At 65.0% G+C, this 15,570-nt stretch overlaps 1 protein-coding gene across 1 annotated transcript; it reads left to right on the top strand.

Annotated features, from left to right (window-relative positions):
• The first annotated feature begins 502 nt into the window (after positions 1 to 502).
• On the top strand, positions 503 to 15,308 carry HCN2 (hyperpolarization activated cyclic nucleotide gated potassium and sodium channel 2). Its single transcript, XM_084276306.1, has 8 exons — positions 503 to 987; positions 7,533 to 7,956; positions 10,700 to 10,861; positions 12,113 to 12,331; positions 12,533 to 12,679; positions 12,872 to 13,112; positions 13,263 to 13,427; positions 13,557 to 15,308. The coding sequence occupies exons 1-8, from the start codon at positions 518 to 520 to the stop codon at positions 14,507 to 14,509; spliced, it is 2,781 nt and encodes a 926-aa protein (XP_084132432.1). The 5' UTR covers positions 503 to 517; the 3' UTR covers positions 14,510 to 15,308.
• The last annotated feature ends 262 nt before the right edge of the window (positions 15,309 to 15,570 follow it).

Here is a 15,570-nt window from a genome sequence, read left to right as displayed (position 1 = left end):
CTCCAGCCCATGTTACACATACTAGAGACAGAATCATAGACTGGGCTGGGTTGGAAGGGACCCCAAGGGTCACAGAGCTCCAACCCCCTGCCACAGGCAGGGACACCAACCTCCAGGCCTGGAGCTACACAAGGTTGCCCAGGGCCCCATCCAACCTGGCCTGGAACACCCCCAGGGATGGGGCATCCACCCCCTCTCTGGGCAGCCTGTTCCAGCCCCTCACCACTCTCTCTGGAAAGAACTTCCCCCTAATATGTAATTTAAACCTTCCCTCCTTCAGCTTCACCCCATCCCCCTTGTCCTGCCAGTCTCTGCCCTTCAACAAGCGGATTCCCCTCCTGTTCCTCCGCCCCCTCCAGTCATGGAGCTGCCAGGCCTGTACCGGCGGGGGGAGCTGCGGAGCTTCCCGCTCCCTCGGCCCGGCCCCACCGCCCGCCCCCGGCCCGCCCCGGCCCGCCCCCGCCGCGGCGGCGGGCGCCACTCGGCCGCCGGTGGCCTCGGCGGCGGCAGCGGCAAGATGCGGGCGGGCCGCGGCGCGGCGGGGGGGGAGGCGGTGGCCGAGGAGGAGGCGGCGGCGGCGGCTGCCGAGGCGGCCAAGCGCGGCGGGGCGGCGGCGGCGGCAGCAGCAGCGGCGGGGCGGGCGCGGGGCCGCGGCGGGAAGGGATCCCCGAACGGCGAGTGCCGCCGCGGGGATCCGCCGCGAAGCCCCGGCCCGGAGCCGCCCCGCGAACCCAAGGTCTCCTTCTCCTGCGGCGGCGGCGGCGCGTCCCCCGGCGGGGCCAAGGCGGCCGAGGAGGGCGAGGATGCGGGCGAGGAGGCCCGCGGGAGCCAGGCCAGCTTCATGCAGCGGCAGTTCGGGGCGATGCTCCAGCCCGGCGTCAACAAGTTCTCGCTGCGGATGTTCGGCTCCCAGAAGGCGGTGGAGCGGGAGCAGGAGCGCGTCAAGTCGGCGGGGGCCTGGATCATCCATCCCTACAGCGACTTCAGGTGGGCGCCCGGCCGGCTGGGCGGGGGGGAGCGCAGAGCCCGGGACCCCGCGGCCCCGCGCCCGGCTGCATCCCGCGGGGATGGAGCGTCGCAATCCCGCGGGGATGGAGCGTCGGGCCGGGCCGGAGCATCCCTCGGGGATGGAGCATCGGGCCGGGTCGGAGCATCCCTCGGGGATGGAGCATCGGCCGGGCCGGGCCGCGGGATCCGGCCCGGGCGACCGCGGGCGGGGAACGGGAGGGGTGAACGGAGCCCGGGGCCGGCCCCACCGGCGAGAGAAGGGAAAACCGAGCCGTGCCCTGGGAGAGGGCACCTTGAGCTGTGCTGGAGGTGGCGGCGCGGATGCCGCTCGCCTGTGCAGGGAGGGGCCGGCGGCCGGGCATCCCCTTCCCAGCCGAGCAGCGGTCGATCCGGGGATGCCCGGACCCCGCTGCTTTGACCGAGGGGCGCCCGGGCAAGGGCATCCCCTTTTCCTTCCGGCACCTCGGCCCGGCCCGGCTCTGCCCAGCCCCTCGGGAGCCCCACTGGGCTTTGGCTCTGCCCGCAAACCGTCCCCCGGGGAAGGGGTCACCCTTCCCTCCATCCTCTCTGGGGGCCCGGGCTAGAGGACGTGCTGCGCTCCCCTCTGCCAGGCAGAGCTCTGTGCGGGCTCCCCCTCCCCCGAGAAGGCCCGATCCTGTCCCTGAGGCTCGGGGGATCGGCGGGGGGGGATTTGTCTGGCTCCCCAAAGGACCAGCATCCCCCGGATCCAGCCTGTGCTGAGGAGCGGCAGACCCGGGGGAGGGGGTGTCCCTGCATCTCCATCTCCTTTCCACCCCCACAGCCCTGGGGGAGCCCAGAAGTGGGAAACGCTTCCCAGGTCGCAGGGAGGCAGCTGGGAGGGATGTGCAGCTCGACCGGCTGGGGCAGACAGCACGGCACTGGTGTTGCTGGTGAGCCAGCCATTGGGACCCTGTCCAGTGGCCTTGGTGGGGCTGGGGGGGGGCTTTGGCTGGGGAGGATTGAGGGGCTCAGTGCTGCATCGTTCTCCTGCTGTTGTGGTGTGTGGTTCAGGGAGGCTCGAGGCATGATTCCCTGGGTGCACGGTGCAGGGGACACCCCCAAGCCAGACCCAGGCTCTGTTCACCAGTGATGCTGATGGGTCCCCAATGGCATGGGGCGTCCCTGGGGCAGGCAGAGGTGGCTGTGGATGGTGGGGTCTGTCCTGGCTGGGCAGGCTCAGAGCAGGGCCCAGCACCTCCTGTGTTACTCCCAGGCTGCTCTGGCATCTTCCAGAGGAGCAGCTGAGGCTCTCGGCCTCCTCCCAGGGCTGATCTCCTGCACAGTGGGCTCACATCCTCACGGCAGGCATTCCCCTTGGGAACCCGCTGTGGGTATCCCTCAGAGCCCCCCCTTGTCTCACCAGCTGGGGACCCGCTCTCCTGGGGTGAGGGGCTGCACTGCCTGGCCATTGCTGCTCCCTGCCACAGCTGGGCAGTGCCAGGCAGAGCCCTGGGAGCTGGGGGATGCTGCCCCTTCGTGTCCCCACTCTCCATCCTCAGCAACTGCTGGCTGGGGAGCCTGGGAGCGGGGTGATGACCTGGCCCCACCAAGCCCCACCATGACTGCGCCGGGGCCAGAGCCTGCCCTGCTCCTCCAAGCTGGCAGAGCCACAATCCCAGTGGCAGAGCCCGTGGTGCTGCCAAGAGCAGGGTCTCCATGCAGTGAGCCCATGGCTGGAGCGAGGCCTGGATGGCTTCCCCAGGGTCCAGCAGCATCGCTCCCCAAGACGCTGCTTGCAGTGGGCCATGCCAGGGTGACCTTGGGGAGTCACCCTGGCCCGTCCTGCCCCACGTCGGCTCCGTGTCTCCTGGAGTCGCTGCTATCAAGACTTGAAACCCATTGGGGAAGAGCTGCTGTCTGTGTTTTGATGCTGCAAGTGGCGTAGGAGAGTTCCCTGCCCAGCGGGGAGGAGCTGCAGGCAGAGCCACGGCGTCGGCTGGGTCTACCAACGTGCACATAAACAGGCTCAGCTCAGCGTGGGGCTGAGAGCCCGGCCACAAGCCGCCTGCTCTGCTCCCAGAGCGTGTGTCCACCTCCCCCACCTCCTCCCACCTTTAAAAAACAAAATATAATGATGTTTAATAATGATAATGGAGCAGCAACCCGGCTGCGTTCGCCCTGCAAAACCCATTTTCCCATCAACTCATCGCCCATCTGCGTATGTGACATCATTTCATAAGCTCCTGCCTCCTCATGGACACAGCATTGCCATTATTCATGCAAAGATTCCCTGCTCCAGGAATGAGAAGTCCCTATTTCCATAAATATTGGATTAGCAGGGAGCTGCCTGGGTGGCTGGTTGGGGTCCTGAGCTGCAGCTCTGGTAGGAGCGATGTGTAAAGCCTGTGCTGAAGTAGGCAGAAGGGAGCAGAGCAGAGCCACTGCTTTGGTGCTGGGCAGTTCTCAGCTCGTTTGGCAGCTCTCAGTCGCTGTCAGTGGGAGGGAAAAGCCAGGCTGAGTTTGTCCTTAGTTCTGCTGGTGTTTCTGCAGCAGGATGGGGAGCTGGAGGGTCCCCCACATCCAGCTCTTGTTTCACAGTGACTGGGGGACATTGCTGGTCTATATATCCCATAGACATAGGCATGGGGCCAGGGGCTGATACTTGTTGGGGGGTCAGGGCTGAGGAGGAGGTTGGTGGTATTCCTGGGGGGCCGGGTGCATCCCGGGGTGTGGGAGCCCAGGCACCAGGTGCTCCAGCTGGCTGGTGGATCCCTTCAGGGAGAGGCAGGAGGGTTCAGCCCAGGCTGGATGCAGCAGCGAGCGGCACGCGGCTGGTGACGCGGTGGCGGTGCCCGTGTCGCCGTGACCGCGGTGGGGTCACCTGATGCGGCTACATCGGCATCCCCTCCCGCCAGCCTGGCACCCAGGGCCTGCCGTGAGCATCCTGCCGTGAGCATCCTGCCACGAACATCCTGCCACAAGCAGCTGGGGCAGAGCCGTGGGTTTTCACTGCTCCCAAACATCTGGGCAAGAGCCAGTCCCGGAGGTGACGCCGCATCCAGCACAGCTGTCCCCAGTGTTCCTTGGCCTGAGCCTTCCTCACCCAGGCTCACGATGGGCTTTGCTGCTGCCTGGATGGTGCCACCACCGTGCTCCTGCCACCCTTGGGCTCCGAGCCGAGGGGCTGGGCTTGGTGCTGGCGCTCCCGATGCGCCGTGCCAGCACCATGCGGCTGGTCCCAGTGTTACGGTTCCATGGGGTGTCTGGGAGCTGCTTTCCCACTCCGATGCTTGGGGCAGTCAGGCTGGGGGTACTGAGAGCAGGCTGGGAGTTCCTTGGGGCAGAAGGGCTGTAACCCACGGTGGAACTTCAAGGGTTAGGTCCTTGAGCGGTTTGCAAAGCCTTTATCCCTCTTTCTCCATTTTCTGCTCCCTTGCTGCTCCCTTTTCTCCCTGGAAAACCCTTTTCCAGGGAGAGCAGCACCGGTCTGTCACCACAACTGGCTGTACTGGGTGGTGGGGGTATGGGCAGTGTGTTGGGCACCATCCATCGTGGTGCTTGGGCAAACTTCTGCCGTTGGCTTCTTAACCCACTTCTACCAGTGACCTCGTTCTTAGACTGGGAGCGCCAATTCTGCACCAAGCCCGCACCAATCCAGCACTGCTCCCACCTGCAGCCCTGGCTGTTTCAGCTCAGCCCTTGGGGGGTCTCAGGACCATAACATCATCCCCCCAAGCAGACAGCGAGGTGGGGGGCTCAGTGCCCAGCTGAGGGGATTGCAGCAGATACACGGGCAGCCAGATTGTCAGCAGCAGCCCTGGAGCTGTGTGTGCCATGATGGAGCTCAGCAGGGGCGTCCCAGCAGCTGTGCCCCCCTGGACATTTTTGGGGGGGGTGTCCAGGCCCTCTCCCCAGCAGTGGGCAGCTGTGGAGGCACTGATGGTGCAGCTGTTGGCATTGCCCTGAGCCTCTCCACCCACAGCATCTCTGGGGGGGCTTTGGAGATGTCGGGGAGGTGGCAGCTCTGCAGAGGGATGTGCTTGGTGAGGTGGGGGTGTCTCAGGGACAGGAGTGCAGTGGGGTGCCCTCAGCAAGGGTGCTGAGCTCCAGCTCAGCCCCTGCCCAGGACCCAAGGGGCGGCATCGCTGTGCCAGAGCACCGCAGCCGCCGCGCGCAGTGGCGTTCGGCAGCTTCTGTCACCATCGCTGCTGTTCAAGTGGGTCAGAAGCCAGGGAGGGGGTGCTGAGGATCCTAATTAGTTTGGGTTTGGGTATTTTTAGGAGCCTGGGTTGGATCGTTTGCCTCTGCACACACTGCCCTCCGAGGAAGGAAGTGTTGGCATCGCACCCGGGTCCCCGAAGAGATCGCACTGAGTCAGCCCTATGCCAGGGGGGGCTGGAGGGGGGGTCAGGAACAGTTTATCTTTCTCATCAGGCTGAATTCTGCCCTGGCTCCTCCAGTTCCAAGGGATTTGAGCCAGAGGCGAGCTTTGCCTGGCTGGCGCCGTTATTTAACCTTTGGCATGCCTGATGCCCCCCACAACCATCCCCCCAGAGGGTCTGTCTGCAGCAGGAGCTGCTGGGGGGGTGGTGTAGGACAGACCCAGCCCTGTGCTGCCCCAGCATCAGCTGCTCTGCCACCAGCAGCATCTCTGGGTGGGCCGTGGGGTGCAGCCAGAACCCCGGGACACAGCAGGACCCACCACAGCCGTGGCATCACTGCCATTGGGGTTAGTGGGGTGCTGGAGCTGCTGGGTGCAGGGCTTGCTTGTGGGGAGGTGTGTGTGTGGGGGGGGAAGCACGGCCATCCCTCCCAGCTGGCAGTTGGTGAGGGTACCCCAGGAGACGGCCCTGGGCGTGAAGTCATCGTTGTGCAGCAGTGACATCACTCATGGTTGCCACGGCAACGTCTCACGTGGGGAAGGTGTCATTGGAAAAAGGTCAGGAGCTGGGATGCTCCTCCTGGTCCTGCGCTAATCTGCATGGGGTGTGGGGGTGGGGAGGGGGTTGTATTCAGCCTGTCTCCTGCTCCTGATTGGGGAGGTGGGGGGTGTCTTGCACCCCTCCCCACCAGTCCCCACAGCATCCCCTGCCCATCAGCCTGCAGCTTCTGGGGACTCCTACCTGGGGGGGCAGGGTGGGCTGAGCAGAGCCTGTGGGTCTGCGTGTCTGTGGCTCTGAGGAGCATCCCCCCTCCCACTCCCCAATTCCAGTCCCTGGGTGTGGAGAAGGCAGGAAACAAGGGGCTGGGGTCCCCCCCCTACTCTGCACGGTCCTGCTGGGACGGGGCCACCCATGACCTTGTGGGTGCTCGGGAAGGTCATGGGTGGCCCCGAAGTCGGGGGCAAGGAGAAAGGAGGGGGGGAGGATGCTGAGGCAGGAGGAGGCAGCGGAGCCATGAGGCAGAGGCAAAGGCAGCAGCCCCCTCCCTGCTGCCTCAGCGGGCTGGGGGCTGCCGGCTGCAGCCGCAGCCATGCGTGATCGGCTGCGCCGGGAGCTGCGCTGGCTCCTTCTGCCGCCGCCGCGCTGCCGCTGTCTGACATGCAGCCCCCCCCTGTGCACCCCAAAACTGGGACTGCAGCCTGGGCTGACCCCTGGCTGTCCCCAGGACTCTGTCCCTGTCCTCAGGTTCCCCCCATCTCTGGAGTGGGGAGTGGGGAGTGGGGAGGGGGGGCTCCCCTCTCCTGCCTCCACCTTGCGACCTTGAGCGGAGAGCGCGACGGCCCCACTATGGTGGGTGGTTTGGGGAGGAGGGGTTGTCCCCAGCCCACCTGCTGCCCCAGAGTGGCTCGGCAGGAGGGTGTCCTCCACGGGCTTCCCAGGACCTGCCCCCAGCCAAACCAGTGCAGCAGGATGAGCCCACTACAGCACCCAGCCCCCAGCCTCATCCTGCACCTCCTGCACAGCCCCTCTGACTGCAGGGTGAAGCTCTGGGGCAGGGGGTTTGGGTAGGGGGGAGCAGGATGTGTTTCTGGGTGATGAGGATGATCAGAGGGCTGGAGCAGCTGCCCTATGGAGAGAGGCTGAGGGAGCTGGGCTGGTTCAGCCTGGAGAAGAGAAGGCTGTGGGGGGACCTCATTGCAGCCTCCCAGTCCCTGGAGGGAGCAGAGAAACAGGAGGGGAATCAGCTTGTTCAAAGGGGAGATAATGGCAGGACAAGGGGGATGGATTAAAGCTGAAAGAGGGGAGGTTTAAATTGGATATTAGGGGGGAAGTTCTTTGCAGAGAGAGTGGTGAGGGGCTGGAAGGGGCTGCCCAGAGAGGGGGTGGGTGCCCCATCCCTGGGGGTGTTCAAGGCCAGGTTGGCTGGGGCCCTGGGCAACCTTGTGTAGCTCCAGGCCTGGAGGTTGGTGTCCCTGCCTGTGGCAGGGGGTTTGGAGCTCTGTGACCCTTGGGGTCCATTCCAACCCAGACCAGTCTGGGATTCTATGATTCTATGATTCCTGGGTAGAGGTGGGGGGGTTGGTGCATAGGACCATGGTGACATTGGGGTGACAGCACCCCAGTAGCACAGGTCCCCTCTGGGGAGCTGGTGACACCCTCCTCCATCCTCTCGCTCACCAGGTTTTACTGGGACTTCACGATGCTGCTCTTCATGGTGGGCAACCTGATCATCATCCCCGTGGGCATCACCTTCTTCAAGGAGGAGACCACGGCGCCCTGGATCGTCTTCAACGTGGTCTCTGACACCTTCTTCCTGATGGACCTGGTGCTGAACTTCCGCACAGGGATCGTCATCGAAGACAACACAGAAATCATCCTGGACCCTGAGAGGATCAAGAAGAAGTACCTCAAGACCTGGTTTGTGGTGGACTTTGTCTCCTCCATCCCTGTGGACTACGTCTTCCTGATCGTGGAGAAGGGCATAGACTCGGAGGTGTACAAGACAGCCCGTGCCCTCCGCATCGTCCGCTTCACCAAGATCCTCAGCCTCCTGCGGCTCCTCCGCCTCTCCCGCCTCATCCGCTACATCCACCAGTGGGAAGAGGTGAGGGTCCCACAGGACACCAGCATGGGGGTTCCCCCCACCCCCTGACTGGAGCTGGGAGCAACCCCAGTGAGGGCAGGGGGGGCTCAGCACTGCCCGAGGAGCTGTTGCATTGGGGGAGTCTGGGCAGGGTGGGGTGTGCAGGGCTGGTGGGTGGCTGTGACTGACGCTCTGTGATGTGGGGAGAGGTTTGGGGGGGGCCCCCACCTTCTCTCTGCTCTGTTGGCAGTGGGAAAGCCTTGCCGTGGGGGCTGCTCCAGGGCAGCATCTCCGGCTCCTCGGGCTGTGTCTGTGGGTGGGTGTGGGGGGTGCTGGGCTTTGCACAGCTGGTCCCAGTCCTGCCACCGTGGTACAGCACCCACGGTGCCCTGCCAGCAGCTCGGCCACGTCCCCCTGCTCAGCTCCCTGCTCCCTGCCTCCGGTCCCCTCCAGCTCCCTGCTCCAAGCCTGGGGAGCACCAGGACCCTCGGGGAGCAGCAGGGACCCCCTGGGTGCTGAGGGCAGGGGGCTGGGTGCTGCTGAGGCTTGGCGCAGCCAGGGCTGTGAGGGGACATGTCGGGATGTGCTGTTGGGATGTGCTGTCGGGATGTGGTGTTGGGATGCGGTGTTGGGATGTGGTGTCAGGATGCAGTGTCGGGATGCAGTGTCGGGATGTGGTGTCGGGATGCGGTGTCGGGATGCGGTGTCGGGATGCAGTGTCGGGATGCAGTGTCAGGATGCGGTGTTGGGATGTGCTGTCAGGATGGGGTGTCAGGATGTGCTGTTGGGATGTGGTGTCAGGATGTGCTGTCGGGATGTGGTGTTGGGATGCGGTGTTGGGATGCGGTGTTGGGATGTGCTGTTGGGATGCAGTGTCAGGATGTGCTGTTGGGATGTGGTGTCAGGATGTGGTGTCAGGATGCGGTGTTGGGACGTGCTGTCAGGATGTGCTGCTGGGATGCAGTGTCAGGATGTGCTGTCGGGATGTGGCGTGCTCGGCGTTGCCGCGTGGCTCCAGCGCGTGGGCTGGCGGCTCTGGGCTGCGCAGCCGGCTCCACGCTGCAGCGAGCACCCGCACAGCCCCAGGCTGGAGGCAGGGTGAGGGCCTTCACACACACACACCCACACCCTCCTCCTCCTCCTGCTGCTCCGCTGCTGCCGTGTGACTCCAGGCCCTGGGAGGGCATCCTTCCCCCTCCCCCCAGCAGTGCAGCCTGGGCACGGTGACCGGCTGACACAGCTCCATGGCTCTGACCGGCCTGGCCTGACCCCACGATAGAGACCCCGGCCTCTGGCACACCCTGGGCTCACCGGGCTGAGCGGTCTCGGCAGAGCCCTGAGCCTCGCAGAGCTGTTGGGGGCTGCCCGGTCCTTGGGGGAGTGGCTCTTGCCCACACCCCTCTGCCTGCATCCCCCTGCACGAATCCCCCTGCCCGCATCCCCCTGCCCACGTCCCCCTGCTCATGTCCCCCCTGTCCGTATCCCCCTGCCTGGGTCCCTCTGCCCACAACCCTCTGCCCACACCCCTCTGCCCACACCCCCTGCCTGCATCCCCCTGCCTGCATCCCCTTGCCCGCATCCTTCTCGGGTGCCAGACTCTGCTGCAGACGCATCCTGCACCCCACCCCAGAGGTGGTCCCAGCTCCCCCGGTCTCCCTCAGTGCTCCGGCTCTCACCCATTTCACTTTCAGGGCAGCCGGGCGAGCCCTGGGGATGAGTTAAACTGGTGCGCGGCCGTGCGGATTATCCCGGTAATCACATCCGCTTACCGGGGATGGGAGGCAGCTCAGCCCCAATCCCTGCGGGCACCTCGCCTGCTTTCGGGGCTGGGGGGTCCGTGGATGCCGTGTGTACCCAACTCTGTCCCCAGACAGGGGAAGGGGCTGCCTGGAGGGATGTTGCCACTGGCCCGAGTGGGCCAGACCAGGGGGCACAATGTGCCTTTGGCAGTGCCCTTGCTTCAGCCTTGGACCTGGGGTTTCATCTCAAGGGGTGGGGGGGGGCTCATATTTTGCCATCTGTTCCCCCCGCTTCTTTTTGGACCCAATAAATAAGGGGAAAGGAACAGGTCCTCAGCCCACAGCTTAGTTTGCAGCCAGAACCCCCAGGTTTGCCTGTGCAGGTGTCCCAGGGCAATGGGTGCTAGGGCCAGGCTGGGATGGGGACGTGGTGGGGGGAGGAAGCCCCTCTGTCAGCTGCGGGAGCTGGGAGCGAGGGGTGTGCTTAGAGCACCGAGCAGCATCCCAGAGGGACAGTCCTGCCACACACCCCCACCACAGCTGGGGCTGAGGGTGCCAGGACCACCACAGTGGGTCCCCACAGTCAGGGCTTCCCTCCTGCACCCTGCCCCAGGCTAGGGGCTCTCCCAGGGTGTCTCTGATGGGTCTCAGCGGTTGATGTTCTTGGCTCTTGGCCTGTCAGGGTGAGATCTCAGGCAGAGTGGGCTGCCTGGAGCCACCCCGGACCCTCTTTACCAAGAGCTGCCCCATGCCTGATCCCAGCCCCACCACTGCCCCAGGGGTAGCCCTGCTCCCTCCCCAGTCCCCGTGGTGTTTGGCTGTCCCTGAGCATCCTCTGGCGCCAGCTTATCCTCCCCAAAGCTCGCAGCCATTAGCGCGTCGCGGGGCGGCAGCGTGGCGGCATCCCGCCGGCTATAAATAGGCAGGCAGAGGCCAGGCTGGGCCAACCCCCAGCGCTGTGGGTCAGTGCCTGGAGTGGGGCTGGGGCTGGTGTCTGCCCTCACCCTCTGCCATCCCACCTGCAGATCTTCCACATGACCTACGACCTGGCCAGCGCGGTGATGCGGATCATCAACCTCATCGGCATGATGCTGCTGCTCTGCCACTGGGACGGCTGCCTCCAGTTCCTCGTGCCCATGCTGCAGGATTTCCCCCAGAACTGCTGGGTCTCCATCAATGGGATGGTGGTGAGTGCTGGCCCTGACCTCACCGTGCTCCCTGCCTGCTCTCCCCAGATCAGCCATCCCCTTGGCATCTGGCTTCTCTCCCCATGATGTGCCGTGGGTGGGCTCATGGGACCTTGGGCAGCCGATGGCTCCAGGCAGGAGGAAGATGCTGACATGGCTCTCTACCCATCCTCTGCCACCTTCTCCTTCCTGCTCATTAGCAATGAAGCTGCTATTAATAAATAATGGGCCACGTTTCTAATTGCTCCCTCTCAACCCTGCAGCCCACTACAAATGGCTGGTCTCCATCCCCCCCACCCCCACCTCATCCCGCTCTGCCAGCGCTTCCATCTCGGCTCCATCCCCCAGCCTGACTTCCTCCCATCCCTGCTCCTTCCATGGCTGCATCACTCCCAGGGGGGCACCAGGGCTGGGCTGGGGGGGCCTGTCCCTGTCTGCAGCAGAAACTCAGCAGCTTCAGCAAACTCCACACTCCCTCCCATCACAGCATTTCAGGGGGGTAGGGAGGTTTGGGTGAGGGTCTCGCTGCAGTTTTGTGCCTTGGCTTGAAGCAGCCACAGTGGCTGTGCCCCTAAAGCACAGCCAGGCAGGCGGTGAGGTGCCAAAACCTGCCGGGAAGGAGCAGGGAGCTGTGGGATTGTTGGATCTCACCTGCTCCAGGAGACTCAAACAAAAGAGCCTAGAGAAGAGAAGGCTGTGGGGGGACCTCATTGCAGCCTCCCAGTCCCTGGAGGGAGCAGAGAAACAGGAGGGGAATCAGCTTGTTCAAAGGGGAGATAATGGCAGGACAAGGGGGATGGAGTGAATATGAAGGATGGGAGGGTTAGATGAAATATTAGGGGGAAGTTCTTCACAGAGAGAGTGGTGAGGGGCTGGAACAGGCTGCCCAGAGAGGGGGGTGCGTGCCCCATCCCTGGGGGTGTTCAGGGCCAGGTTGGATGGGGCCCTGGGCAACCTTGTGTAGCTCCAGGCCTGGAGGTTGGTGGCCCTGCCTGTAGCAGGGGGGTTGGTGCTCTGTGACCCTTGGGGTCCCTTCCAACCCAGACCAGGCTGGGATTCTATGATTCTACGAAAACAATCCCCGTGCAGAGCGCTGGTGGGGGGATGGAAGCTGGGAACCTGGATCCTGTCCCAGGGCTGAGTCAGGGCGTTGTACCCACGGGTGCCCAGACAGACAGACAGACAGACAGATGTGTGAGCAGCTGTGTGCCAGCCCAAGCTGAGTGCCACCACCGTCCCTTCTCGCTGCAGAACGACTCCTGGAGCGAGTTGTACTCCTTTGCTCTCTTCAAATCCATGAGCCACATGCTCTGCATCGGCTATGGGAAGCAGGCGCCTGAGAGCATGACAGACATCTGGCTGACGATGCTGAGCATGATCGTGGGGGCCACCTGCTACGCCATGTTCATCGGCCACGCCACCGCCCTCATCCAGTCGCTGGACTCCTCCCGGCGCCAGTACCAGGAGAAGGTAGGACGGGGCTGGACAGGGTCCGTGGGTGATGTCCTGCACCCTGTCCAACAGCCAAGACTCCCAGTTTGTGGGGCAGAGGAATGGGACCCACCAGTCAAGAGGGGCCTGGGCCCCTCCCCATGGAGTAGGGATGTGGGTGGGGGGTCCTGGCCCCGCAGCCCCAGCCCGGCTGGGCGCTGACAACCCTTCTCCCCACAGTACAAGCAGGTGGAGCAGTACATGTCCTTCCACAAGCTGCCTGCCGACTTCCGCCAGAAGATCCACGACTACTACGAGCACCGCTACCAGGGCAAAATGTTTGATGAGGACAGCATCCTGGGGGAGCTCAACGAGCCTCTGCGCGAGGTAAAGGCCCTGGGGTGCTGGCGAACCGGCTGTGGGATGCTGTGGTGAGGATGGGACCCCCCCACCACCACCCCACCAGTGTGAGGGGCTGTCTGGTATGGGCTGTGTGCTGGGGTGGCTGCGTGTTCTGACGCCTGTATTTGGGAGCATCCCCTTGGCCTGTCCCCTGTCCCTCACCCCTTTTCCATGCAGGAAATCGTGAACTTCAACTGCCGCAAGCTGGTGGCCTCGATGCCGCTGTTCGCCAACGCGGACCCCAACTTTGTCACGGCCATGCTCACCAAGCTGAAGTTTGAGGTGTTCCAGCCGGGTGATTACATCATCCGCGAGGGCACCATCGGCAAGAAGATGTACTTCATCCAGCACGGGGTGGTCAGCATCCTCACCAAGGGCAACAAGGAGATGAAACTCTCCGACGGCTCCTACTTTGGAGGTGCGCGCTGGCAGGGCTGAGCCCAGGGGTCCTCCTGCTGCTCTGCGAGGCACGGGGTGCTGTCCCAGGGCCCCCACCCGCTGTGGCTCTTCCCCTTGCCCTCGCTCATGTCCCCATGTTTTGATGTGGGTGCTGTTGTATCCCCTGTAGAAATCTGCCTGCTGACCCGTGGCCGGCGCACGGCCAGCGTCCGGGCAGACACCTACTGCCGCCTCTACTCGCTCTCGGTGGACAACTTCAACGAGGTGCTGGAGGAATACCCCATGATGAGACGGGCCTTTGAGACCGTGGCCATCGACCGCCTCGACCGCATTGGTAAGGCTGGGGGAGGGCTTTGGGGGGTGAAGGTCTGCCCTGGCACTTTGGCACGGCCATGGACAGAGTGGGTAGGGGCCCCAGCACAGGGTCTCACAGTGTTCCCCATCCCGGCATCCCTCCCCACAGGGAAGAAGAACTCGATCCTACTCCACAAAGTGCAGCACGACCTCAACTCGGGCGTCTTCAACAACCAGGAGAACGAGATCATCCAGGAGATCGTCAAGTACGACCGGGAGATGGTGCAGCAGGCGGAGCTGCAGCAGCACACGGCCGTCTACAGCCCTGTCCAGCCCCAGGTCACCTCCGCCATCGCCACCCTCCAGCAAGCCGTCGCCATGAGCTTCTGCCCGCAGATGGCCAGCCCGTTGGTGGGCTCCATGGCCCTGGGCTCGCCCCGCATGATGCGCCGCTTGCAGTACGCCCAGGCCGTGCCCAGCCCGTTCGCTGTCTCCCCCGTCCTGCTGCAACAGAGCCCCCCTCAGCAGCCGCAGCCCCCCGTGCCCCACGCCAACCCCTCGCCCTCGCAGGACCAGGCGCAGCCCGCGACCCTGCCAGCCTCCACCAGCGCCTTTGCCGCGGCCACAGTCAGCCCGCCGTCCCAAAGCCCCCTGGCCAGCCGGACGTTCGCCTATGGAGGGGCCCCGGGGCAGCGGGGCTCCCAGCTCTCCCTCAGCCAGCAGCAGACGCCCGGCTCGCCCCAGCGCCTGGCCGCCCACAAAAGCACGCAGGCGCTGCACACCACCAGCCTCAGCCAGGATTCGCGGCCCCTCTCGGCCTCGCAGCCCTCGCTGCCCCACGGGCTGGCGGCCGGCAGCACCCAGAGCCCCCCGGCCTCGGCCCGTGAGTCCTGTGCCTCCATCGGCGGGGGTCCGTCTGCCGCTTCGCCGGGCCCCGGCCCTCAGGCTGGGCTGCGGAGCCAGGCACCCTCACGGGGGGCCCCGGCCCACCCGGCCTCTGCAGGCTCCGTGCACCCTGGGCCGCCCTCCCTGCCGCAGGACTCGGCGGCGGCTCGCAAGGATTCGGCGGCCAGCACGCCCGACACGGACCCGGCCAAGTCCAGGCTGTCTTCCAACTTGTGACCTCTGCACCACGCTGGGTGCGGGGACAGGCGTGGCAGGAGGGGGCTGCAGCACCGGTCCTGTGCCCCCAGCCATGGCGTCAGACCCTCTCCCCGGCTTCCCACGCCGCAGAGCGGGGCAGCTGCCGGGGGGGGGTTACAGCCGGGCTTGGGCTGACCCCCCCCCACGCTGCGTCGCCGCCAACCAAAGTCCAGCCTCGTCTGCCGCTCGCCGCGGCGAATCCCGCTGCCCCCGGCCGCCCCATAGAAGCCACAGCTGCCCCTGCCCCGTGCTCGCCGCTGTCCGTGATATTTATGACCTCAACCCATACCTGTCCGTGTGCATCTGCAGGACACCCGCCCCGGGCGTTAGGCACACTGGCCAGACCCGGCGCCTGCGTGCCCCTCCCCGCAGACCTGAGGGGTGAGGGTCCAGGACTGGAGGTAAGTTTTGGGGAGGGGTGCAGGGGAGGTCTGAGGGATGGCCACCCCAAGGCTCACAAGCTCCCCCCTCACCCCGCACACACTGCCCCAGCATGGGGCCGAACGCAGCCTGCCTGCCCCCCAGGCAGCGTGAGGACGCTGGGGAAGGCACACGCTGTGTGTTGCACGGGTGTGCAAGGCTGGGGGGTGTGTGTGCACACACACTTCTGCCCCTGCCTAGTGTTCTGGAGCCTTCCACGTTGAATGTACGCAGTGACCACACGCAAGGGGCCACAAGCCGGCCCGGCGCCTGTAGCTGCACAGCCGGCGGGCCAGGGCCCTGCTCCAAAGCGTCACCTTTCCATCCAGCCCATCCTGTGCAATAAACGTCAGCAACTGACAGAGCTACACCCGACTCCGCCTCTGCTTCTCCTTCGCCGCCGTCCCTCCCTGCCGCGGCTCCAGCTGCTCCCCAGTTTCCCTTCGCTCACAGCCCTGGGAGCTCAGCCATCGGGCACAGCCCCAGGCCACGCTGCAGGAGGTGGCTTTGGCCTTTGAAGAGCTGCTTCCCTGCCAGAAAAATGACCAGAGGGAAAAGCCACCTCCACAAAAGCCTTGGCTTTGCCAGCAGCTGCCCAGGCTGGGTGAGGAAGGAGGAGG

Source organism: Gallinula chloropus, assembly GCF_964237585.1.
Source record: "Gallinula chloropus genome assembly, chromosome: 28".
NCBI lineage: Eukaryota > Metazoa > Chordata > Aves > Gruiformes > Rallidae > Gallinula > Gallinula chloropus.
Note: the sequence above shows the minus strand (reverse complement) of the source record. Positions and strands in the feature narration are given on the sequence as shown.